This window comes from Nyctibius grandis, chromosome 4, assembly GCF_013368605.1.
Source record: "Nyctibius grandis isolate bNycGra1 chromosome 4, bNycGra1.pri, whole genome shotgun sequence".
Lineage (NCBI taxonomy): Eukaryota > Metazoa > Chordata > Aves > Nyctibiiformes > Nyctibiidae > Nyctibius > Nyctibius grandis.
Window position 1 is genome coordinate 70,498,407 of NC_090661.1, and position 24,327 is coordinate 70,522,733.

A 24,327-nucleotide genomic window follows, 5' to 3' on the forward strand; every position below is an offset into this window, starting at 1 on the left:
AGACTCCCCGCCCTCCCTGGGCAGCCTGTGCCAGTGCTCTGGCACCCTCAAAGTAAAGAAGTTCCTCCTCATATTCAGATGGAACTTCCCATGTTTCAGTTTGTGCCCATTGCCCCTTGTCCTGTCTCTAGGCACCACTGAGAAGAGTCTGGCCCCATCCCCTTGACACCCACCCCTAAGGTATTTGTAAGCATTGATAAGATTCCCCCCTCAGTCTTCTCTTCTCCAGACTAAACAGCCCCAGCTCTCTCAGCATCTCCTCATAAGAGAGATGCTCCAGTCCTCTGATCATCTTTGTAGCCCTTTGCTGGACTCTCTCCAGTAATTCCTTGTCTTTCTTGAACTGGGGGGCCCGGAACTGCACACAGTTACTCCAGATGTGGCCTCACCAGGGCCGTGTAGAGGGGCAGGATAACCTCCCTTGACCTGTTGGCCACACTCTTCCTAATGCACCCCCAGATACCATTGGTCTTCCTGGCCACAAGGGCACATTGCTGGCTCATGGTGAGCTTGTTGTCCACCAGAACACCCAGGTCCTTCTCTGCAGAGCTGCTTTCCAGTAGGAGAGACCCTGTGTAAAGAGTACTAACACTTTGTAAGTATTCAGTAGTCATCCATAGTAATCAAAATAGAGTTTTAAGAGTGAGAGGAGCAGAGAAACAGCAAAAAGTACAGTCAATGTCATTTCTTTAGAGCAGAAATGGCTGTCTAAAATGGGTCTGTATCAGCAGCTTAGAAATGGGAAGGTTTTTTACGACATTTTCATGCATTTGTGCCCATTCAGAGCAATGGGAGTCCATAGAGCCGAGATTCTTCATACCTCTTGCAAAATGTGTGCACATTTATCATTTCATTTGTGTCAGATGGGATGGCAGCATGTGTAAACATGCCCAAGGCAGTTTTAATGCTTTTGTATACGTCTGCCTTGCAGGGAAAGCAAGATAGCCCTCAGCTACCTGTTTGTTGGGGGATTGTTCATATATTGGCAGCTCCCATCTTACACTTCAAGAAAGATGTTGAGGTGTTGGAGCGAGTCCAGAGGAGGGTGGCCAAGCTGGTGAAGGGTCTGGAGGGTGTGACCTCCGAGGAACGGCTGAGGGAGCTGGGGTTGTTTAGCCTGGAGAAGAGGAGGCTCAGAGGTGACCTTATTGCAGTCTACAACTACCTGAAGGGAGGTTGTAGTGGAGTGGGAGTCGGCCTCTTCTCCCAGGCAACTAGCGATAGGACAAGAGGACACAGCCTCAAGCTGCGCCAGGGGAGGTTCAGGTTGGACATTAGGAAGCATTTCTTCTCAGAAAAGGTTATTAGACATTGGAAGGGGCTGCCCAGGGAGGTGGTGGAGTCACCATCTCTGGAGGTGTTTAAGAAAAGACTGGCCATGGCACTTAGTGCCATGGTCTAGTTGACATGGTGGTGTCAGGGCAATGGTTGGACTTGATGATCCCAGAGGTCTCTTCCAACATCACTGATTCTGTGATACCTTGCCACATCTGTGTAGGCACGTGTGCTTTGGTCTGTGTAGCTGTAAGGTGACCTCATTAATCAGAGGGTAAAAGCCTTGAATAAATGATAAAGCAGCCTGTAAAACATGTACAGTGCATCACCCCAGTGGCATCCTTCGTGTGTCACACTTCCTGGAAAACCCTGTGGGGATGTTTTAGAATTAGTTTCTACAGGAATTTTAGGTTTTTCTGGTATTGACTGTGTTATGTATGGAGTGATGGTAATCTTTTTGCAGCCTTGGTGCTCTGTGCATGGTTAGACTGGGGCGGGGAGAGGAAAGACTTCCAAAGTTTACCTGTGGATTTGATGCTACCTTTCATTAAAATGAGATATGTAGAAGTCCTTTAGACTGGCAATACAATTTTAAACCCTAAACTACTTAATAATAGTTCTTTTCCTGATAGCAGCAATGGTGGTGAGATCGCTATGAGCCTTTTAAGCTTCCAACGCTAGCAATAGGTGTACCGAAAGCTGTACCTCTCTTGTTGCTCAGTAATGCAGAGCTCATTCAGGGCTCCTGGGTTCTCCGCTGTGTATGAGGTTCCTCTGTCTGTTTTGGACCTGAGGCCAGCATGAGCTTTTGTGGCAAATGATGAAAACTTCTCTGGCAGCTTTAAAATAGATTTTTTTTTTTATAACTGCATTAGAGGCTTGGCACGTCTGTGGGCATCTTATGGGAAATGGATTTGTGAGTAAAGTTCAGGTACGCTGGCCAACAATGCATGAAAAATTTAATGAATTGCTCAGTAGAACTGTAGTTTTGCAGGTATATTGCCATCCCTCAGGTATGAGAGGTGACAAATAAAATGCTGTGTCCTCTTGTCCTATCGCTAGTTGCCTGGGAGAAGAGGCCGACTCCCACTCCACCACAACCTCCCTTCAGGTAGTTGTAGACTGCAATAAGGTCGCCTCAGAGCCTCCTCTTCTCCAGGCTAAACAACCCCAGCTCCCTCAGCCATTCCTCGTAGGTCAGAGCCTCCAGACCCTTCACCAGCTTGGCCACCCTCCTCTGGACTCGCTCCAACACCTCAACACCTTTCTTGAAGTATGGGACCCAGAACTGGACACAGGATTCAAGGTGTGGCCTCACCAGTGCCGAGTACAGAGGGACGATCACTTCGCTAGACAGGCTGGCTACACTATTCCTAATAGAGGCCAGGATGCCATTGGCCTTCTTGGCCACCTGGGCACACTGCTGGCTCATGTTTAGCCGGCTGTCGATCAGCACCCCCAGGTCTCTTTCTGCCAGGCCGCTTTCTAACCACTCTTCCCCCAGCCTGTAGCGCTGCAAAGGATGAGTATTAACTTTTACTGGAGCTTTCATCCCTCTTTGATATGAGGTTTTGCAATGGAAATGTCCTTATGCACTCCTTTCAGCAATAAAAGGCAGTTGTTTTGTGTGTATTTGAAAACGAGAGGGACGTGAAGCAGGAAATTTTCTCTGAGGCTATTTCAACACTGGTTTTGCTTATTCTGTTGGACCTAATAGTCAAGGAGCTGCTTGGCAGCACTTTTGTGGCTTGCTTCATTCGATTGTCCTTGAGTGTATTCTCAGTTTTACAGAGTGATAGGTTACTGGATCTGCCTGAACCTAAACTTGGTCTTGAATACAGGGACCTGGTTAGAAATGGGTTAGACTCAGCTTTTCAGTAGAAAGAGGGGTACTGAGAGAGACTCGGGTCTGGGCAGATTCGCAGGTCCTTTTTCTGTAGCGTCCCTAAGACACGCAGCCATTCCTGTCTGTTCACACAGCACAGCTCAGTCTGGTTCTGGCCTCTCATCTGTTGTTGTGACACTCTGCTGGCATCCATCAGTGATGCCGCCGGGGAGCGTGACAACTGTTGTGTTCTGGAGGGTCAGCAGCCTCACCGCCTCTGCGTTGTGTGCTGGCACGTTCTTCTGGTTCACGTGAAACAAACACTCCTTGTCTTTGCCTTCATGGCCCTTCGCATCCATCCTTGAGCTGCAAATCTTTCGTTGGCTTTTAAGGACCTTCTTCTACCTCCAGTTGGCTCACACACCTTGTTGTTGCCTGCTTGCTGAATTTCAAAGGAGTTTGCACTTTCTCCTGAAGTTCTCTTGACATTTGGAGGGAGCTGCTTGCAAAACTCACTGTTCCTCAGATCTCCTTAAAATTCCTTTCCCACGAAACCTACAAAAACAGTCACGCTATTCAAGCTGGAGGGGTGCAGAGGTCAGGTTTCCTGCACTCCCTTTTCATACATAGCTGTCTTTTATTTTTTTCTCTTGGGCTTCAAGCTGTTTGTCCAGTGGGTGAGGGTCCTGTGGAGACAGCAGAGAGAAAGGCCCTCTGAAAGTTACAGCCAAGGGGGGTGGTCAGAGCTGAGAGCAGTCTCAGAAGAGGACAATCAGCATAGCCCAAGAGGAGAGCAAGTGGTTTCATTGGCTTTGACAGATCAAAGAGGTTGGGACTGGAGAGCTATATGCAAGTGTTGGCAGCAAGCAGGTCATTGAGGGTTTGAGCAAGAGCCGTGCAAGCTCTGCGTTACTTCTGTGCTCAGGGTGCCAGCCCAGGGGGTTTGTACTCCTTGTTTTCTTGAAAAAACTCATTTCCTGGATATTGAGGGGAAAATGTCATTACTGTGTCATTACTACACATTCTTTCCTGTGAGGGTGGTGAGACACTGGCCCGGGTTGCCCAGAGAAGCTGTGGCTGCCCCCTCCCTGGCAGTGTTCAAGGCCAGGTTGGATGGGGCTTGGAGCAACCTGGTCTGGTGGAAGGTGTCCCTGCCTGTGGCAGGGGGTTGGAACTGGATGGTCTTTAAGGTCCCTTCCAACCTAAACCATCCCGTGATTCTACGATTCTACGATGTGGCTGGTTTTCGAAGAAATAGGAAGTGTTCCCTTTGTTACGGTGGCTCGATCTGTTCAGTAACAGACATGTAAGCACGCTGCATTTCCCTGGTCCTCCTGGAAGAGCCGAGGGTGCTGGAGCAGAGCGGAGCAGATCAGCAGTCAGAGCAGCAAGCAGCGCTCGTGGGAGCAGCTGCACAGGAGGAAAAAAATCAACTCAATCGACTGCTGCCCCATTTAGTCTTTTGTGAGATATTTGAGCTTGTTTAGTCTGTGGGAGAAGCCTTGGAGATGGTAATATGGGTTGGGCAAAAACTTAGGTACTTGTATTTTTTGTGTTGAATTTCAATTAAAAAAAGTAACTGATTTTAACAAGTATAAAGCCAATTGGTGTTTATAGAAGGTATTTTTATATGGAGTGTTAGGTTATATATCGAGCTGTAACTACAAGAGACATTTGAAAGCCCTTCATGTTACATTTTCTGTGTGCCCTAAAGCCCTTTTCAAACTATTCTTTTCTTTTACAAGTTAGAATATTGTAAGACTTTTTAAGACTAAGACAGCAAGTCAGGATTAAATCTTAACTTCATATACTACTTAACCAAATAATTTTTTAGCTGGGACTTGAAATGAATACGCTTTTTCTTTTTCTTTCTTTTTTTTTTTTCTCTTACTATATATATACCAAAAGGTTCAGTTTCTGATCTGAGTACTGATACCGAACTGTTGGCAAGATAAAAGAGGCTTTACTACAGCAGACCTACTCAACAGTTAAGTTAGGTAACCAGTGAGTTGGAGTTCAGAAACAATCTCGATCAGATGGTTTAGTTGAATTAAATGCTTGGATTCTGGTCTGCAAACTTCCAAATCAGCAACTATTTGGAAATCACTGCACAGTTTCTTAGTTGCTGTCCATGTTTTTACCTAACTTCTCAGTAACAGCATGTTTTTAAGGAGCAGGATAGTTAAAAACGGTGTTGAACTTGGTGTCCAACCAGGACTTTCCACGAATATTCTGGTTTATGCCCCCAGATTGCAAGGGAACAAGACCTTTGTAATGAGATGCTGTGATGCCAGGAGATTCCTTACCCGCTCTGTGCCTGTGGGCTGTGGGGGAGACTGACATAATATCATTCTTCCTGGAAGATATCTGCTTTTCCAGGGAAATAGGCTGTGCAGGAACACGGTACGGGAGAGCAGGGTACAGGGCTGCTGAGCAAGCTGGGCAGGACATTGGGAGCAATAGCTTTTATGCAACAGGAAACCAAGGGAAGCAGTTGAGTTGTGCGTTTTACTTTTCCCACCAGATGAAAAATTTAGGGACACTGAGGTATATTGATACACCTTATTTAGGATTTTTTAAAACAAGATGGCATTACTCATCTCCCTGCTGTACTGACAGGGATGCTGGAAGCCGTGATGAGTCCAGCACTAGTTTGCTTGTCATTTTTACGCTGCTGACTCTGAAAGCTGAAGCCAGAAGCTGAAGCCACACGCTCCATCCAGTGTGTGGCTGGGGGTCCCGGGCTCCCTGCCAAGGTCCCCAATGGCAGGATGATGTGTGTTGGCTTCCTTGGAAGGTACCACGGCAGCCAGCCACGCAAACTGCTGGATGTCAGCGTTGCCTCATTTCGCTGAGCTCCTGGCAGGAATCCCGAAACGCTTCGATTTCAACAGATCTCTGCTATTTTGTTCTGGGTTTTAATCAAAACCTTTATAAATGGAGAAAATGCCAGCCAGCCAAAAACAATCCTGATCTCTATTTTCAGCTCCAACTCTTGCTAAAACCTCTGCCTGTTTGCTCGTGTGTGAAAGTGGTGCCCAAAGTCTGTGGAGAGCCCAATGCAAGAATAGGCAGCATCACAGTCAAAAAGACTTGAACATGGGAATGATGATACTCATTTCTCCGAGCTGTTGCCAGGCTTTGCTAATCATTTCACAGTGCTTTAGGCATCGCGTTTCTTGTGTGGATCCTCTCTCAGTCAAATGTGTATCAAACACTGACAGTCCTAGTGCCATTCATATTTATATTCAGTAATGATTCAGGCTCTTGAAAAATCATGTTCAAATTACGTGTTCTACAGCTTTAATTTCCTGTTTCTAACAAGGGGATGATTTGCAATTTCTTGTTTGTCCTCCTCTATGCCGTAGCCTGGAAGCATTGCTCAGTTACCATGCTGAGTTTCACAAGCAAAGCTGCCTTTTTTGTATTGTCTGATTCCCAAATCTCATGGCTTTCAACATTTCTCTCTAAAAAAAATACTTTCTGTGAATCTGAACGTTTTTATGTGTATGTACCCTAATACAGGATTTGAAGCAGGTAAGCCTCTCAGCGATTCAATTAGCATAGGACCAATATGTATTTATTGCAGCAGTGCTGTAGGATTAGCCTGTGTTGTCTGAGAACTGTGTTGCATTCCTGTTTTTCCCCCCAAAACCCTTCTAGAAACTTAGAACCAGAAAACTCTTTTTCTTAACTTTGTTTATATCAAACGTTCAAATTCTGGCTCTGCCTCAGTTGTGCGTTTTCTCCTCCCATATCTTCCTTTTGCCCGAGATGAGGCTTTTTATTCTTCAGTGGCACCATTTCAGTCTGATTTCTTCAGAAAAAAATTACACGAGGTGTGGTATGGAGGAGGGGAGGCAGGAGAGAAAGCTGCATCTCCTTGTAGCCAAGCAGTGAGCAGAATAATGAAAGACTTGATGCGTTCGAGTGTGCTTTACAGAGATCCAAAAGCAATTTGAGGAGATTTTCCCAGAACCCATTTAGGCTGTCACTGTACTACCTGAGCATTTTAGTGGATTTATCCTCCCAGTCCCCTGCCATGAGGCAGGAATGCTGTTGCTCACTTTGATAAATGGAGAAGAGAGAGTATGACTTGTCTAGGGTTATGTGCCAGGCTTGTGGCAGAGATGTGAGTTGGTTCTGGATCATTCAGGCTCTTTCCAGCCTCCTCAGGTTAAAAAAGGAGCTGAACCACTGACACACGAGAAACATGCAGTGCTGTGGAAATGGAGAGAAACAAGCAATAAGGGAAAGGGCTTCTGATCGACAGCCGGCTAAACATGAGCCAGCAGTGTGCCCAGGTGGCCAAGAAGGCCAATGGCATCCTGGCCTCTATTAGCAATAGTGTAGCCAGCCGGTCTGGGGAAGCGATCGTCCCTCTGTACTCGGCACTGGTGAGGCCGTACCTTGAATCCTGTGTCCAGTTCTGGGCCCCGCACTTCAAGAAAGATGTTGAGGTGTTGGAGCGAGTCCAGAGGAGGGCGACCAAGCTGGTGAAGGGTCTGGAGGCTCTGACCTACGAGGAATGGCTGAGGGAGCTGGGGTTGTTTAGCCTGGAGAAGAGGAGGCTCAGAGAGGACTTTATTGCAGTCTACAACTACCTGAAGGGAGGTTGTAGTGGAGTGGGAGTCGGCCTCTTCTCCCAGGGAACTACCGATAGGACAAGAGGACACAGCCTCAAGCTTCGCCAGGGGAGGTTCAGGTTGGACATTAGGAAGCATTTCTTCTCAGCAAGGGTCATTAGCCATTGGAAGGGGCTGCCCAGGGAGGTGGTGGAGTCACCATCTCTGGAGGGGTTTAAGAAAAGCCTGGACGTGGCACTTAGTGCCATGGTCTAGTTGACATGGTGGTGTCAGTGCAACGGTTGGACTCGATGATCCCAGAGGTCTCTTCCAACCTGGTTGATTCTCAGAAATACAGCTGTGTTAATAGTCACTGTTGTGTTAATAGTCACTGTTGTGTTAATAGTCACTGTTGTGCTAATGGACTGAGTGAAAACCGAGTACCTCACTATTGCTCACCTCAGAGGATGCTGTTGAGTCCTTTAAGCACAGCTATCATTTGTTTAAGGCTTTATTTCAATTTAAAGCCTTGGGCTGCGTAGTGTAGCAGTTCTAGGGTCACCACAAGTCCTGTGTGGTGGTTGGTGCTGGGTCTGGAGGGGAGCGATGAACAACTGGAGTCATCAACAGTCAACCAAGCTGTTGCTGCTGACCGTACAATTTTGCTCATCTTCCCAGCCTGAGTGAACAGACTATCACGCTCCTCCTAGATGCATTCTCAAGAAGCTGGTCAGTGTAGTATGTGAACATACGTGAAAAGGAGTGATAAGATGTTGATGTTAAACTTTCTTTCTTTACCTTCTTGAAACAGCTGGTGAAAGGGCTGCAGCAGGAGCTGAACCGGTTATACACACTCTTCTGCTCCCGGAATCCAGAGTTTGAGGAGAAAGGAGGGAAGGTCTCTATTGTGTCCCACTCGTTGGGCTGCGTCATCACCTACGACATCATGACTGGCTGGAACCCCGTCAGGCTTTACGAACAGTTGCTGCAGAAGGAGGAGGAGGAGCTTGAAGACCGTTGGATGAGCTATGAGGAGCAATGTTTACTTGAAGAACTTCACATAATTAAACAACGGTAATGCATCCGCTTCTGATTGTTAAAGGAGAAAACCACATCCCTTTGAGTGTTTCCAGAACCTGCCATGGCTGTTATCTTCTGTGGCTCATGTTCTTCTGGTAATGAATGGCAGTGGTAAATGCTAAACACAGGATTGAGCTGGCACTGCTAATAGGAGCTCTGAATCCACATCCTACGGGCTGTACCAGAACCAAGCAGCTAGCTACTGCTCACTGACCCGATGTGCTGGGAGCAGATCATAGCCAGGAAGAAAGGAGAAGGTCAGGCCATTACCCCTCCAGATACTTGAGGAGAAACACAACGAAGTAGCTTGCAGGTGGGCAGTGAGCTGTCATACCGAGCAGAACGTGAGCAGTGAAATTCCAAAGTTTCTAGAGGAAAATGAGTAGTTTTCTCCTAGGCTCAGCTTGGAAAGTGAGCTCCCCCAGCTGGATACAGATGTTGTAAACACTGTGATTGAGTTTATGGGGTTACTGCTCTGCAGCGCATCATTTACCAGCTTCTTCCTGCTGCCATCTAGAAGTGTTCGTGCTGCTAGGAGTGCGAAGCAGCACTGCCCACTGTGACAAACAGGATCTCTGTTTCAGTGCCTTACAAGTATTGGTAGGGATTCTCAGTGTTAGGGGACCTTGCAGATCTTCGTGATGTCTCCACAGTGTTAAGGTGACTTCCCTGTCCTAACCTGGTTATCAAGGTGCTATGAGACACCCGTAAGTAGAGAATCTAATAATAGTAGCTTGAGCTTCAATCTTTCAAGTAGGAGGTGAGGATAAATCATGATCACAGTTCTTTTTGGTTCCTTCTTGAAACCCATCGTAGTATTGGTGGTCCTTTGGAAGCATTAATATAGCATCAGATCTCCTGCAGCGCTTGAAAGCGGTACGTGTGTAATTAGGGATTGGTACAGGACATCTCTATCAGCTGCAAGGCTGGATAAAGTGCAATCTTTCTGAGAGAAGGGGAGTAAGAAAGCTAATGAAGTTGTCCAGTGGTAAGATGGCCCTTCAGGCATATCACTAGCATATGATCAGGGAAAAATTCCCATTTTCACACTCATGCTCCGGCTCCTTAAGCATCCTCTGAAGTGTGTCAGGTCACATCCACAGTAATCCAAGTATCATTTGACAGTGGAACTTCCGCGTAGAGTGGCTCTCCATTTCATGAGCCATCTTAGTGCAATTCAGTCTGAAATGACAGAAAATATACTACTGACAACTTATAACTCTGGGTTTCTAGTGTTTTATGGATGGCAAACACGTAGTGGATTTCTGGAAGTGCTTATGCCTGAGTAGGGCGTGTCGTAGCATGTGTAAATATTCTACATTGTAGAATAACATGCGTACAGCACGTGAGGTCATGTATTAGAACCCTTTGGCAGTTCACAAGAGTCAAGAATCCTGCATGCCTTCTTTTTTAACACTGAACGATGCTCATTAAAGCATACAAACTTTTTTGACAGTACTGCTCTGTGGGCAGTTTCAGCTCCAGACTTGCTTCTTTCTAATCAGGATGGCAGAGGATGAGCTTAATGTATTTGTTTACATGATGCTTTTATGGAACTTGAGGAGATGGTGTTTTCCTGCTCTGAAGAGGGCATAATGCTCTAGTGCTGGCACTGGGGACAGTGCTTTATATTGTAGCTGCCTTTTTAATTCAGGCTAACTAGAAGCAGCAGTGAACAACCTTTTTTAATGATAGCTGAAAGGGTGGGACGCTGTCCTCTAGATATTCTACCACAATACAGAACTCCATGAAGCTTGGGCCATGGAGTTTCCTGTGGCTCTGGGGATTTTTTTAAATAAAACAGGTGATTTGACTGCAAAAACACCAAGGAAACAGGCAATGAGTCACCTACTCCTGAGAAAGGAGGGTGGGCAGATGCTTGGGGTGGTGAACAAGGGAACTGCCGTGTCTTGATTGATTCCTTCTGTGCTCAGAGAAACAGGATTTCACATACATTGATTCTTAATCGGCTGGACTGCCTCCGAGAAATACTGACACCATCACTCTCTCTTCCCAGCAGACAAAACTGTTGGACCTCACAGGAATGCCTGTTTGGATCAGAGAGGTTAAGGCTACATTTTTTTATTGGATCTCAGAAAGATCTCTATTTTCTAGGTCGAGAGAGATAGAAGAGAGGTTATCTGAGTTAAAGGCATCCACCGTATCAAAACCACCTGCCTTAAAATTTAAGGTATGTATGTTCAAGAGGCTTTTACTGAATGTTCTACTTGCTGTAAAAATACATCTGCAATATGAGTTATTCTACTTACTTTTTTTTTCCCATGTCCCTAGGCATGATGTTGGTAGAATAATTTTAATGTATTGGTCGAAGTGTGTGTACATGTGTGTAAACATGTTACTATATTCATATATTACTATTTATTGCAAATATATATGCTTATATGTAAATATATAAACCTGTATGTAGATTGTTAAAATGTTACACGCACACGTACAACTATGTGGGAAGGTAAAAGCCGTTTGGCAAATTACATTAATCATGTATCTTAAACAATTTCACTTGTACTTCGTTGACTAATACATTTTCCTTGGGGACTGCTTCTAACGTGTCACATCTCTGAGCAAATCTGATTGAAATCCCTCCAGTAGTGGATTTTCCTTCCAAATTACACTGATTTGACAGTTCGCACAAGTTACTTTGTCTCATGAAATAGATTGCTTGCTAATCAGCTGTATAAATTGCTACGATGTCATATCATTGGGAAAAGTCATTTTCTAGCTTCTTGGTAGGATGTGCAACACTTTCTAGTTGCTTGGCTATATCCTGAAATATTAAACCGTAAAAATGTGACATGATAGATGAGAAGAAAATAGATTATTGTTTCTTAACTTGCCATTTTTCTTTCCTTCTGAGCTCAGAAAGACTCCCAGAAGCCAAGGTCAATCTTGGGCCATAAAAAAAAAGGAAACTAACCACAATTCAATTTGTCACAGCCTTCTCCTTTCCTTCACTGCTTAAAAGCCTGTGTGGTGCTATTATCTCTACCATCAAGGAAGCTGGAGTCAGGCTGATACTCCTCCAGCTATGTGAAAGATTCTTCTTTACTCAGTTGTGTTTAAACTGAAGGTTTTTTGAACAGATGCTTTTTAGAGGGAGCGGGAAAGGAGAGGAAAAGAAAGGGGGAAGAAAAGAGGACTGTATCGATCCAACCTACTAGGTACTTTCCTGTTGCAGTACCTCCTTTTTCTTACCCTTACTGAAAGGAAGGTGTTTTGTTTCTGTGAAGCTTTACGCTAGTCACTCCCATTGCTTGAGTACCGTGTGAGACAGAGCTCCACGGGAAGAGAGAGGCTTTCCATGAACGTGATGGCAAAGTGCTTCTGCCAAGGGAGGATTTCAACAGGGTCATTGAAAGAGGATTGCTCATCAGCAAGCCCGTCCAGCTTCCTGAGGGGGACTAGCTTGTTGAAAGGGAAGTAACTGCTTTGTAGGTACCAACTACCTGCACCTTGGCTCTTCATGGCAGACCAGAGCTCTGGTTTGATCATGAGTTGCTATTCACCATAAATGCTTGATCCACAAATTACTTTGGTCTGTGCGAGGCAGGACACTGGCGTCTTTGGTCCCAGGTTTCCTTAAGCTGTATTACACAGCGAAATGGGCATGGACAGCTGTAATGAAATAGGCCAGCCACTGTCGACGTGTTGCCTTTTTTATGGACTGAAACAAATTAATCCTGCCAGGATGGGAGAAAGTCACTACTCCTACATTAAGCAGAGTTACGCTTGCTTGACATTGAGCAAGCACAAAGGTAGCTTGTGGCAAGACAAGTACAAGAATAAATACAGCAGCTGACTTGGCTGGTATCTAATATTAGAGGAAATGATCTGTGTTTGTCGACCCTTTGGGGAGGAAAAAAAAACCCTTGAAGATATGGAGTGTCTTGTACTCTACTAATGTATTGGACAAGCCACCAGAATGAGAACTTGAGGATGAGGTATCTTTATGGTGTGCTCTCTTCTACTTCTCCTCAGATGGCACAATTGAATAGGCTGCTAAATCATTAGGAGCTGCGTGGGTTAAAAGCAAAGCCAACACCCCGTTGTAAATGTAAAGCTTAGAAGGCAGCCTTCTCCCCACTAGCTGTGTAAGCAGAAACGGCGTTAAAGGCTAAAGGGGCTGAAGAACATGAAAAGATGGGGAATGGTGCGGTACCGACCTCTTTATGACTCTGTGGTGCATGAAAATAACCATGATGTTCTAGGATGATTTTCAATCACAGTGAGGAAGAGGAAGGCAGGACATACCGCGCTTGCTCCCTAGCACTGAAAAGGAGATTCATTTAAATCTGGACTTGACAATGTGCTGGCCCAAAGTGCTTCAGGAGTCCTTAGCACTGCTCCTTCACCCGGGGTTACAGAAACTCTTGTAGAAGGAGCTCCAGGTTGTACTTGGCCTTGTGGTTTCTATGTAGCATCATCTGACAGTGACATCAATGTTGATAACAACTATCACAAATTACTTATAAGATACTAGTGATTTACCAGATGTGCAAGAACTATGAGAGCTGGATGGGATGCTGACGTGCAGCCTTACCTGAGAGGAGAAAGCCTTTAAACTGAATGCGGAAATGTGCCGTAGGTTCAACACACAACCGCCCAGTTAAATTCCCCAGGTAATACTGGTGTAAGTCTCTGTTCCCTTTGTCTGCTAAGGCTGCACAACACTCGTGGGTGCAGGAACGGGTCGAGGCTGCTGCAGAGCTCTGTATTTCCTTGCTCTGGGAGGATGTTTGGGATCCTCCAGGCTGAAAGGCTGGATTCCAACATAAATTGGAATCACCTTCTGTGTCTTCTGTTTTAACATCACCACTAAACACCATCATTTGTCGCACACACTTACCTATGCACAAAAGAGCTGCGCTGCCTCACTTCTGTTGACTCATTTGGCTTTTTTTTTAATGCTGTAAATACTGCAGTCTTAAGTTGAAAGGATGACTGTTTGGCTTGGCTTCTGCGTAAAACAGAAATAAATTAATTAAGTCTTCTGTTTATGAATCATAACCAGAAGAGAAGCGCTATTTATGAATCATAACCAGGAGAAAAGTGCTATCCTGAAAGGTCGTGTTCTTAAATATTTCTTCTCTGTTGTTAAACATTTACAGGAGTATATGTGAAGTGCCCCACTCCTGCTTCTAGGAGAAACACCAAAATTAATAAATATTTTCTAGAAAGATTTTAGTCCTCTATTCCCAGTAGGTTTCATGGCGTGGCAGCCTGCTCTTCAGCCGCTTTGCAACAGCACTGAGAGTCTAATTTAATTTAAAGGACTTTATTTTTGGAAGACTTACTTTTGATTTTCAGCATTCACTGCTTTGGTATTAGTCTGGTGGCACCCATTAAGGTGCCGACCAATTAGTACTTTGTCTTTGTAAGCATTTCCAGAGCATGGAAGACCATGTTGAAAGGCTTGTGTGTGTAAAAAAATACATAGCAAAGAATGCCCTCCCAGGAGAAAGCATCTGTCTTTGGGCACTGTTGATTTTGTGTTTATCAATAGAAATGACGGAACAAAAGCCGTTTGCACCCTGTAACCACTGAAACGATTTACTTGGGAGATTTTTGCCTCGTCTGTACTTGCCTAAGGTGAATTCATGAAAACATCTTTTAAGCATCTGCTAGCAAGTGGAAGCTGGCAGTTACTTCTGATTTCTTTCGAAGCAGAAAGACTGTAGTTGTGTCCTCGGGGTGCTCGGTACAGAAATATGATGGACAGGGTTAAAGGGTACTTATTCAGTTTAAAGGATTGCACTGGGAGTACCTGTTTCTATTGTATTTGAAGATGAGAAAGCCTTTCTTGTCCAAACTGCAGAAATGTAAGGGTCTGTGTAAGGCTCGATTATAAGAAAGAAGCGCGGCTTTGCACCAGATTAGAGTGACAATATAGATGACAGAGCAGCGCTTTGCAGCATATGACATCGAATAGCTTTGCTGAAGACATAGTTGTTTTTTTTTTTCCCCCCCCATTGAATTAGGACTTGTGCATTTTTTTGGAAGGAAGAGATGGGGTACCAGTGCCAAGTCAGAGGAGGAGGAATGTTTTGTGCAGTGCTGGAATCTGATAGATGAAATGGACCGTTGTTCCTACGCCCTCGCTCCATGCGCTGACATACAGCGAAGGCACATGGGAATCCAAGCGTCCTCCGTGTGCACTTAGCAAGAATGCAGCAATTTCTCTCGCTGGTTACATAGCAGCACACTGGGAGTTGCTTCTGTGGTGCCCTGCAAACTGGGCACTGCTGCTGGGAAAGTTGCAGTGAAGGTCTGATTCTGGTAAAATTAATTTTTCATATAAGAAAATATTCTAAAGGTTAAAAAGTAATTTTGACTCATGAAAATATTTTTGACTACAGAGTTTTACATGTGATGTTTCTAGGAGACGATATCTGAGGATTGGTAATGGGATACGAAGATATTCACCTCTAGGTCACTGTTGAATCCCGGCCCAGGTTGGTAGTGACCAAAAGTCGTTACTACTGATGCATGTTCAGTGACCTTTGTCAGATGGGTTGGCAGTTGCAGGTCAGGTTTTCTCGGTTGCCTCTCGGTGTCAGAGGCAGTCCTTTTAGAACAAAGTCACGGTGGCTTTGGACAGCGTGAGAGTAGCCTGCGGAGTCACCCGGTGTGCTGGACCTGTCCTGGGTAGTGCTTCCTAACGTGCGACGTGGTGGCACTTTTGACAAGCAACATTCTCTGGATGTGTTTAAGAAAAGCCTGGACATGGCATTTAGTGCCATGGTCCAGTTGACATGGTGTTGTCAGGGTAATGTTTGGACTCGATGATCCCAGAGGGCTCTTCCAACCTGGTTGATTCTGTGATTCTATTCGCTTAACACTGGGTGTATTTAAGAGGTTGTACATAACACCAGCCTGTGTGTGTGTGTGACTGCTGTAAGTATTCTCTACGTTGTCTTTACTATTCAATGTAGCTTGCGTTTCTACTTCATCAGTGTGTGTGTGTAGCAAAACACGTCATGGAGTTAGGGTAAGATTAAGGAGCTCTGTGGTAAGCTTTGGGGAGTTCATGAGAAATCGGACTTCAGTCTTGTGAAGTTCATCATATTTCCTCAGTGTCTTCCCAATTCTTCTCGCTCCAGCCTTTCCACTGTTGGTAGACCTCTTTCAGTTCAAATATCCAACTTGTTTTTCAGTTTTCCAACCATGTAGCACCACAACATGTAACTCTCTTCTCACAGCAAAGGGAAATGGGAAACTTAACCTTTATGTTACAGTACTTATGTTATAGTGGTCTTCCCCATTTTGACCAACTAATACTATATGAGTCCCTCAGTTGAAACTGAGAAATCAGTTGAAAGAGAGAAATCAAATCCAGCCATGTTAGAAAGCATTATTTCCATCCTTATTAACGTGGATGAAATCTCTCCTTAGGTTGAGAATTTCTTCTGTATGGGATCTCCATTAGCAGTGTTTTTGGCATTGCGTGGCATCCGTCCAGGAAACAGCGGTAGTCAAGATCATATTCTGCCCAGAACAATTTGTAACCGCTTACTAAATATTTTTCATCCAACAGATCCAGTGGTGAGTTTTAATTGTAGTTGCAGGCTTTTACCTTGGCTATTTTTAAGCATCAGCTGTGTGATAATGTGTGATCTTCAAAGCGTGTGAATCAACGCAAGTGTGTTCCAGCACAGGACTGTTTGTTAATGATTATTGTACAATGTCTTGGGTTTTATAACTGTAGAATAACAGTTTTTACAAGTAACTGCCTTAAAAATCATATACTTTTCTTCTTTTTTTATATTAATAAGATTTGAGATTACTCTGCATTCTTTTTCGCAAAGATGTAAGTCAAGTTCCAACTTGGGTTTAACTTTCTGACTTCCATTAAACATCATCTGTCCAAAGATACTACTGCTGGTAAAAAAGGCTCCACAAGCAGTTTACAAGATACTATAGAAAAACAAAACCGCTTTTTTTTTTTTTCCCAAGGGGTCTGGAGTAACAGATTGTTGGAGGGTGGGATAGTACTTGGGAGGGCAGTGTTGGTGTAGACTCATCCTGGTTCTGCTTATCTCAAGATCGTGTTCAGCTCCAGCTACTCCAAAACCAGAATTTTCCCGGGACATCTAGGGCGATTGGTCAAGCTGCAGTCTGTGGTCCCACTCTGCAAATAGTAACTTTATTTACTTTTAAGTTAAAGAAGCACAGAATGCTTTTCTACATTTAAGTAAACAACGAAAAATAAAGAATCGATAGAAAATGATTTTTTTAATAAGCACACCAATAACGGTTTGCACAGGGATCAATGAAGAGTCATTAAACGAAATGCTTACGTAGCCAGTTCCTCCCTCTCTGTTGCGTTGTGCAGAATCAGTTTAACTGTGTGTAGTGGAAACGCTGCAGAGAAATGTGCAAATGTGAGTGCACAAGCACTGGGGCAGCTAATCTGTCTTCCAGGCTATGAAAATAGGCTGGAGGTTAGAGGAGGCTCAGAGGTGACCTTATTGCAGTCTACAACTACCTGAAGGGAGGTTGTAGTGGGGTGGGAGTCGGCCTCTTCTCCCAGGCAACTAGAGATAGGACAGGAAGACATAGCCTCAAGCTTCGCCAGGGGAGGTTCAGGTTGGACATTAGGAAGAATTTCTTTTCAGAAAGTGTCATTAGCCATTGGAAGGGGCTGCCCAGGGAGGTGGTGGAGTCACCGTCTCTGGAGGTGTTTAAGAAAAGCCTGGACATGGCACTTAGTGCCATGGTCTAGTTGACATGGTGGTGTCAGGGCAATGGTTGGATTCGATGATCCCAGAGGTCTCTTCCAACCTGATTGATTCTGTGATTCTGTAAAAAAAAAAGTGAAACAGAACATAACTCCACCATTCTGTCACTTTCTCGGCTTCACTCGTTACAGATATTTCGGATTTGATGGTGGAGAGGACTCTGTGTGGTAAGGGAATGTGGTTTTTCAGTCTTGACACTCAGGATTTTCTTTTCCCAATTCCTCTTGCAGGCCTATAGATTAGAACCTTTAATTCTGAAACACTACAGCAACATTTCGCCTGTCCAGATCCACTGGTATAACACTGCAAACCCTCTACCTTATGAGCACATGAAGCCAAGTTTTCTCAACCCAACAAAAGAAACTACCTCAGTTACTGACAGCGAAAGTGTTTCGACTGGTCCGAGCCCAACTACTTCACCAGACATGGTTCGACGCCACTACGGGGAGTCTATAACAAACATAGGCAAAGCGAGTATATTGGGTAATTATTCTTTATGGCCTTTTTTTTTTATATAGGACCTTCTTGTAGAGCTTCACTGTTCAAGGTGCAAACGTATTTTATTGGTAAATAGGAGAAAAATCACTCTGTGTAAGCTGTTACAGTTCCATTTAACTCACGATTTTACAATAGGAAATTCAGGCTGGTTTAATATGAAGTCTGTCTCCTTCTGTCTTTCTGAGTCAAAATAAGCCCTGGTTTAACCGAGCTTAAATTCCCTTTCGCTGCAGCTTATATTTGAGCATGCACTTGCAGTTTTTGTTGACTCAAGGCTTTTCTTTAGCTCTCCGTGTGGGATTTGGAAGAAGGCTACCGTGACCTAGTGCCAGGAATCTTTCCAATCAAATAAGTAAAGTATATAAAAGCCCTTTAGTCCTTAAGTGGAAGTAGGCAGTACTTCAAAGCAGGGTTGCTTTTTGCTGTTACTATAGTAACTTTAATGCCATGTCCATGAGGTGGCAGCAAAGTCGGGAGAAAACATCACAGATCTGTGCTGGACTTCACTCCTCTTCCTGAGCAACCAAAACAGTCCTTTTAAAGGATGATACAACATTTCTAAATGTCTGTAAGGGTTATGCCAACATAAGGACCCGTAACGGGAGGAGTGTCTTAAGTGTCCTGATGTGCAGAAGGTACTAGCATTGTTATAAAGCATTTTTGTCTTAATCTTAGACTTTTTATGAAAGAGGAGTTACCACGTATCCTTAAAAGTACCAGATTTCTTGCTGCAGAAGTGTCCTCATATATTTCTGTTCCTCTAACTAGAGTTTCCAAATTATAGCCCTTGCTTGTACTCTAGATTAGTCTCACGATAAACAGTGTACGCTTAAGTCAGATAAGCTGTTCCCACCCTAGAAAAGCACGAATAGTGTTTTCCTTTGGCTGTCACTCAACTCTAATTGATGGGTGCTACAGTGACTTTAATTTGCGGTTTGATTTAACTGCCCTCGTGCTTGTTTGTTTGTTTGTTTTTTTCTCCTCCATGCTGAATGCAGGAGCTGCGAGTATTGGGAAGGGCCTCGGCGGGATGCTTTTTTCAAGATTTGGTCGGTCTAGTCCAGCCACCCCACAGACACTCGAGACGGGAAAGGATGGAGCCGAGGAGGACGACAAGAAGGCCACCACCGTTGGGACGCCGCCTTCCCCACACAGCAGCTCGGGCTTTCTCGAACCCACAGGTTAGTGACGAGTCCACCTTCAAACCCTGTGGAAACAAGACCTTTAGTGGGCTGCGTCTGTCTGTTGGGGGAGGCTGGAAATGCCATGACAACATGTGCCACTGTTTGATTTTGTTGGTTTGCTCTAAAGTGATAAATATTATCATAGAATCACAGGATGGTTTGGGTTGGAAGGGACCTTAAAGACCATCTAGTTCCAACCCCCTGCCACGGGCAGGGACACCTTCCACCAGACCAGGTTGCTCAAATCCATTCCTGCTTTTTGAATCTCTTAAGGCTGTCCATGGACTGACTCCTTGTTCTCCCTTTTATCCTTTTTTCTTTCAAAGGAGGTTTATCTGTGTATGTGTTTGTACATACATGCACAACACTTACACATGTGTATGCATGTATGAATTTTGGCTAATGAAATCTGCATATTAGTCGTTCCCAGACTCCCACTAGGAAAAGCAATATGATTGCTGCAGAAGAGAATCCCACTCACAATTTATCATAAAATGGATTTACAGAATCACAGAATCAGTCAGGTTGGAAGAGACCTCTGGGATCATCGAGTCCAACCATTGCCCTGACACCACCCTGTCAACTAGACCATGGCACTAAGTGCCATGTCCAGACTTTTCTTAAACACATCCAGAGATGGTGACTCCACCCCCTCCCTGGGCAGCTCCTTCCAATGTCTAATGACCCTTTCTGAGAAGATTTATTTAAATTTCCCCATACATTTGGAATTCTGAAGCAACCTGGATTTAAAGGCATGTATGACTGGAAACAGAAGCTGCCTTTGTCCTGATCTGAACCGCCCAGAGCAGAAAGTGCAATGTTAGCAGCTGGTTTTCTGGAAAAATATAGGTCCTTCCTTTACAGAAAATCATACTTGATTTTATTTCCAAACTTCTCATCGGCACTGTTGCAAGGCGGGGGTTTTTGCAATCTAAGGAGTCACAAGTATGTGGTAGCTTGTGATAGCATTCACATGATACATCGCTGTCTGTTCATCGCTGCTAATTTCAACAGATAACCTGTCTGAGTCAGTATTTGAGGCCAGAGACTTTGTTTTAAACTCGAGGAAAAACAGAGTGGCAAGACTGCGAGTATTGTGAAGCTGCTGGTGAGGTCCTTTCGGGGGGGTTTGGCACATCAGGGGCCTTCTGCATGGCCCCTGCAAGCCCGTCCCCGCTCCGCAGAAGGAGAACGCGGAGCGGAGGCCAGCGAGGCTGCGAGCTGAGCGATGCAATCTGCCAAAGGATTCGCTTCGGAGCGGGTGGCCGCTCGGCTTGTGCTGGGGTTTGGCTGCCTCCCAAGCTCCCGTAACGGCCCCTCGTCGGAGGGAGACGGAGTCGTTCGGGGCGAACTCCCTGCAGCGAATATGTGCGTCTTGGTGGAAACGACTGCGGTTGTGGTGTCCGAGGGCTCCGGCTCCCTCTCCTTGCTGGTTTGCAAAGCGGTGCGATGCTCCTGTGAAAAGGACAACGACACGTCATTGGAAGGCACGTCGTTCCCCGAGCTGCCGCCGCGCCGTGACTGCGATGCTCCTCAGAACGCGCTTGTTGAGCCAAGAATTAAAATTCCTTGAAACTGGCTTTGATAAACGGCCGCATTTTTTACTCAATATGGGGTTTTGGCTTTTGTAGCTAAGCAGGCTTTTAGTTTTGTCCTTTTTGTTCTATTGCTCCTTGTAGAGATTTTTCTAACCGCTAAAATGCCTTAACAATAGGTTAGCCATTGGCCCAGTTAAACATGCAGCGAGAATCGCTTTGAATGTGGTATTAATCAAACCCACCACTGAAATGAAAGGATGACTGCTGAAATATATTTGGAATAATCTGGAAATGAAAAAGGGCTAGTGCTGTGTAGGGATGGCTGGTTTTCAGACAGGGCTCATAATGCTGGGTAGAGTCTCCTTGTATAGCCATGAAAGATGCGAAAAGTTCATTTATTTCGGAAAGTTCTGAGCATCCACCTTCTGAAAGTCAGTGTTTCCTAATGGGGCCTCAACATTTTGCTGGATACTTCTGTGTAGTTATCATAAGGAGCATAAATAGATCACAGAATCAGAGAATCACAGAATTAATCAGGTTGAAGAGACCTCTGGGATCGAGTCCAACCATTGCCCTGACACCACCATGGCAACTAGACCATGGCACTAAGTGCCACGTCCAGGCTTTTCTTAAACCCCTCCAGAGATGGTGACTCCACCACCTCCCTGGGCAGCCCCTTCCAATGTCTAATGACCCTTGCTGAGAAGAAATGCTTCCTAATGTCCAACCTGAACCTCCCCTGGCGAAGCTTGAGGCTGTGTCCTCTTGTTCACCAAGGGAGGTTCAGGTATTTATGTAGTTACTATAAGGAAAACAACTGCTTAACAAAATGCCAGCTTTTTCCAAGTTTTAGATTTAGTTGAGTTTTTCCCCCCTCCCTGAACTAAGCACCACTCTTAGGTCAGGTTTGTGCTAAATGCATGTGCATAAACATGTATGTACATATTAAAAAGCACAGTTGGCTTAGGTGAGGGTACTGTTAAATGTAAACACAGAGATACGATGTGCTTTTTATACACAGCACGTAGAATCAGAACCTGAAGCTGATGGGAAAACATGCTGGCATTTTTTTCTTCTGCTGACATGCAATTCTAACAGCGTTTTTGTTTCTCCTTCAATTTCTAGTGGAACTGGAGCACAGGATTGATTTTGAGCTCAGGGAAGGTCTCGTGGAGAGCAGATACTGGTCCGCGGTCACATCCCATACTGCCTATTGGTCATCTCTGGATATCGCTCTTTTCCTTCTAACCTTCATCTACAAACACGACCAAGAAGATCCTGACAAATCCAGTTTAGACACTATTTGAATTTTTGACTGGGGATGGGAAAGGAAATTTTAAAACAAATGGCACAAAACTGATATGTTACTGTTGACCTGCAGCATATAAGGCGTAGAGGTTTCAGGTTTAAGTGCATGTTTGGATTTTTTCCTGTTTCTGAAGAGCAAAAATGGTTTGTATTTAAAAGCAATTTATCGTTTTAAACATTTTGCAGTGCTTAATTAGACCTGAAATGATTCCAAATTCTTGTTATCTTTGTATAAAAAGCCAATACAACGTGTAGCATCCCATAAGCACGGTTGTGCAGTGTGCTTGGGTGACATACTTGTTAATGACCATAGTTGCTGTTTAATTCATTAAAGTATAAAAGATTAGCTGATATAAAAAAAAAATTAATTAATCTCCATTAACAAAAATATATGTTAGATACAAACCTAAAACTGCCATGTTCTGATGTTTTATGTATCAGTAAATAACAAACGGTGGCGTCATTTTTCTAGGACTTTATTCAGCTCCACATCCTCTTATCCATAGTACCATTGAAAGACCATCCTGACTGCTGGCTTCTGAGGGCGTGTTATACGTGACACATTTAGAAACTAATGCTGAAAAAAGCATGAAGCAAATATTTGAAATACTGTAATTATAATTTATTATTCTCTCTTAATTGTTTCATTTTATTCCAGTGTATAAAACATTACTTTTTTACTGGTTTCTTTTGGCATCATTTAAGAACCACGTTTATTTTCTACAGTGTTAAGACTTTTTTCTCAGAAATACATATCTTTGTACTACTATTCAAATGAATATATGGACACTGTGGCACACTTTAAGTATTTTTTCATTAAAAATAAATATTTGTGGTTTCACACAAATGACATCAGTCACTTTCTTCTCAAAGGTAAGTAACTGCCTTTGCTTTTTAGGTCCCAAGTGTTTCTCAGGCACATGAAGGTTTTGACCTCACGTCAGGCTTGGTTTGCAGAGGATCCAGCTGTCTTTTGCTTACCATTATTAAATGTATATATATGTGTGTGTGTGCGTGTGCCTTTGTATAAAAATGTATGTATATTTATGCACAAGGATCCTATCAAGAGGAAAGGGAGCAGCATAAAATAAACTTGGGGAGCCCTGAGAATACCAGAGCTTAGATAAGATTTGCATCTGAAACTAGTTCAGGAGAGAAGTGTTGTGATGAAAGGAAATAATTTCCAAATGAAACACTAAAAGGTCGTTGCTGAGATTTTTAAAACAATGTGGAAGGCTCTGGAGTAGAAGTGTCAGATCTGTGGCCTCTGAGCTGCCTCTGGCAGAGGTATTTATGATCTGTGTGGCATATGTAGAAGCTGCAGCACCTAAACTTTTGTTTAAAAGAAAAAACAAACGAGGCTGTGGTGTTGGTGAATAGCAGTGTTCTCAGCGTACACAGATGTGGCAACATCAGCCCAAACCAGCCGGCAGCCTGTGCTGGTGGCTCGGAGATGTGGGAACCACCCAGACGGCCCTTTCTGAAATTCTGGGGGGAGAGAGAGTATTATTCTCCCAAATAATATTGCTTGGGCTGTTGCTTGTTTCCCTGGTCCGTGGTGCAACGGGGAAGGAGTTGGGAGCTAGGGCTGTATGTTGGGGTTATGGGTTTAGGAATAATAATGAAGGGGGGAAAAAAATGCAAAGAAAAAAGAAAGTGAGGAGTGGAGGGGTAGAAGATGACAGAAACAGCACTATAAATGCAGTGAGAATCCTACAATCTGTGTCTTCCAAGCAATCTACAAGGTAAGTAACATTCCCTTTTTCTTCCCCACTGTGGAGAAAAATCTGGGACAGGCTTCACGGAGAGATTACCTTGCAGAGTTCATTAGAAATGCAAAAGATAGATAAGTTACACAAACAGATCATGTCCCTGTTGCTAGAGCAATGTGGTCAGACACCCCAGCACAGCCTCCTCCCCTGACTTCTTGCCTGTACCTTGTTCATCTCCTCTCTTTTTCCTCTCTTTCTCCATTTGAAAAGGTAGAACAAGTACACACAAAGCTCCTACAGTGGGGACTCCTGAATGCCAACTTAGTTCTCGGAGCTTTTAGGATTGAAAAGTGTTGCTGATGCATTCGAGGATCCATGTGCAGCCTTTCGGCATGATTTTAATGACTCAGGGAAACAACACACCAGCAGTGAACATTTTTAAAAGCTTCACCTACCCTTCCAGCCTGAACTTAATCTGGCCTCTCTCTCTGTTTTAACACACTCCATTAACAGGATTCCCCAGCTGAAAGCGGATGCAGGAGGTAGAGGATAAACCTATTTTTGGACATACAGTGCCGTGCAATAC

At 44.3% G+C, this 24,327-nt stretch overlaps 1 protein-coding gene across 1 annotated transcript in view; it reads left to right on the forward strand.

The window, feature by feature from the left end:
* LOC137661789 (phospholipase DDHD1-like) overlaps window positions 1–22,627 on the forward strand; it is a 65,328-nt gene extending 42,701 nt beyond the window's left edge. The window contains exons 8-13 of the mRNA XM_068397412.1: window positions 8,477–8,739; window positions 10,861–10,936; window positions 16,156–16,305; window positions 17,732–17,984; window positions 18,998–19,180; window positions 21,847–22,627. Coding sequence (XP_068253513.1) covers window positions 8,477–8,739; window positions 10,861–10,936; window positions 16,156–16,305; window positions 17,732–17,984; window positions 18,998–19,180; window positions 21,847–22,028 — 1,107 coding nt within the window. The 3' untranslated portion in view covers window positions 22,029–22,627. The remainder of the gene's footprint in view (window positions 1–8,476; window positions 8,740–10,860; window positions 10,937–16,155; window positions 16,306–17,731; window positions 17,985–18,997; window positions 19,181–21,846) is intronic.
* The last annotated feature ends 1,700 nt before the right edge of the window (window positions 22,628–24,327 follow it).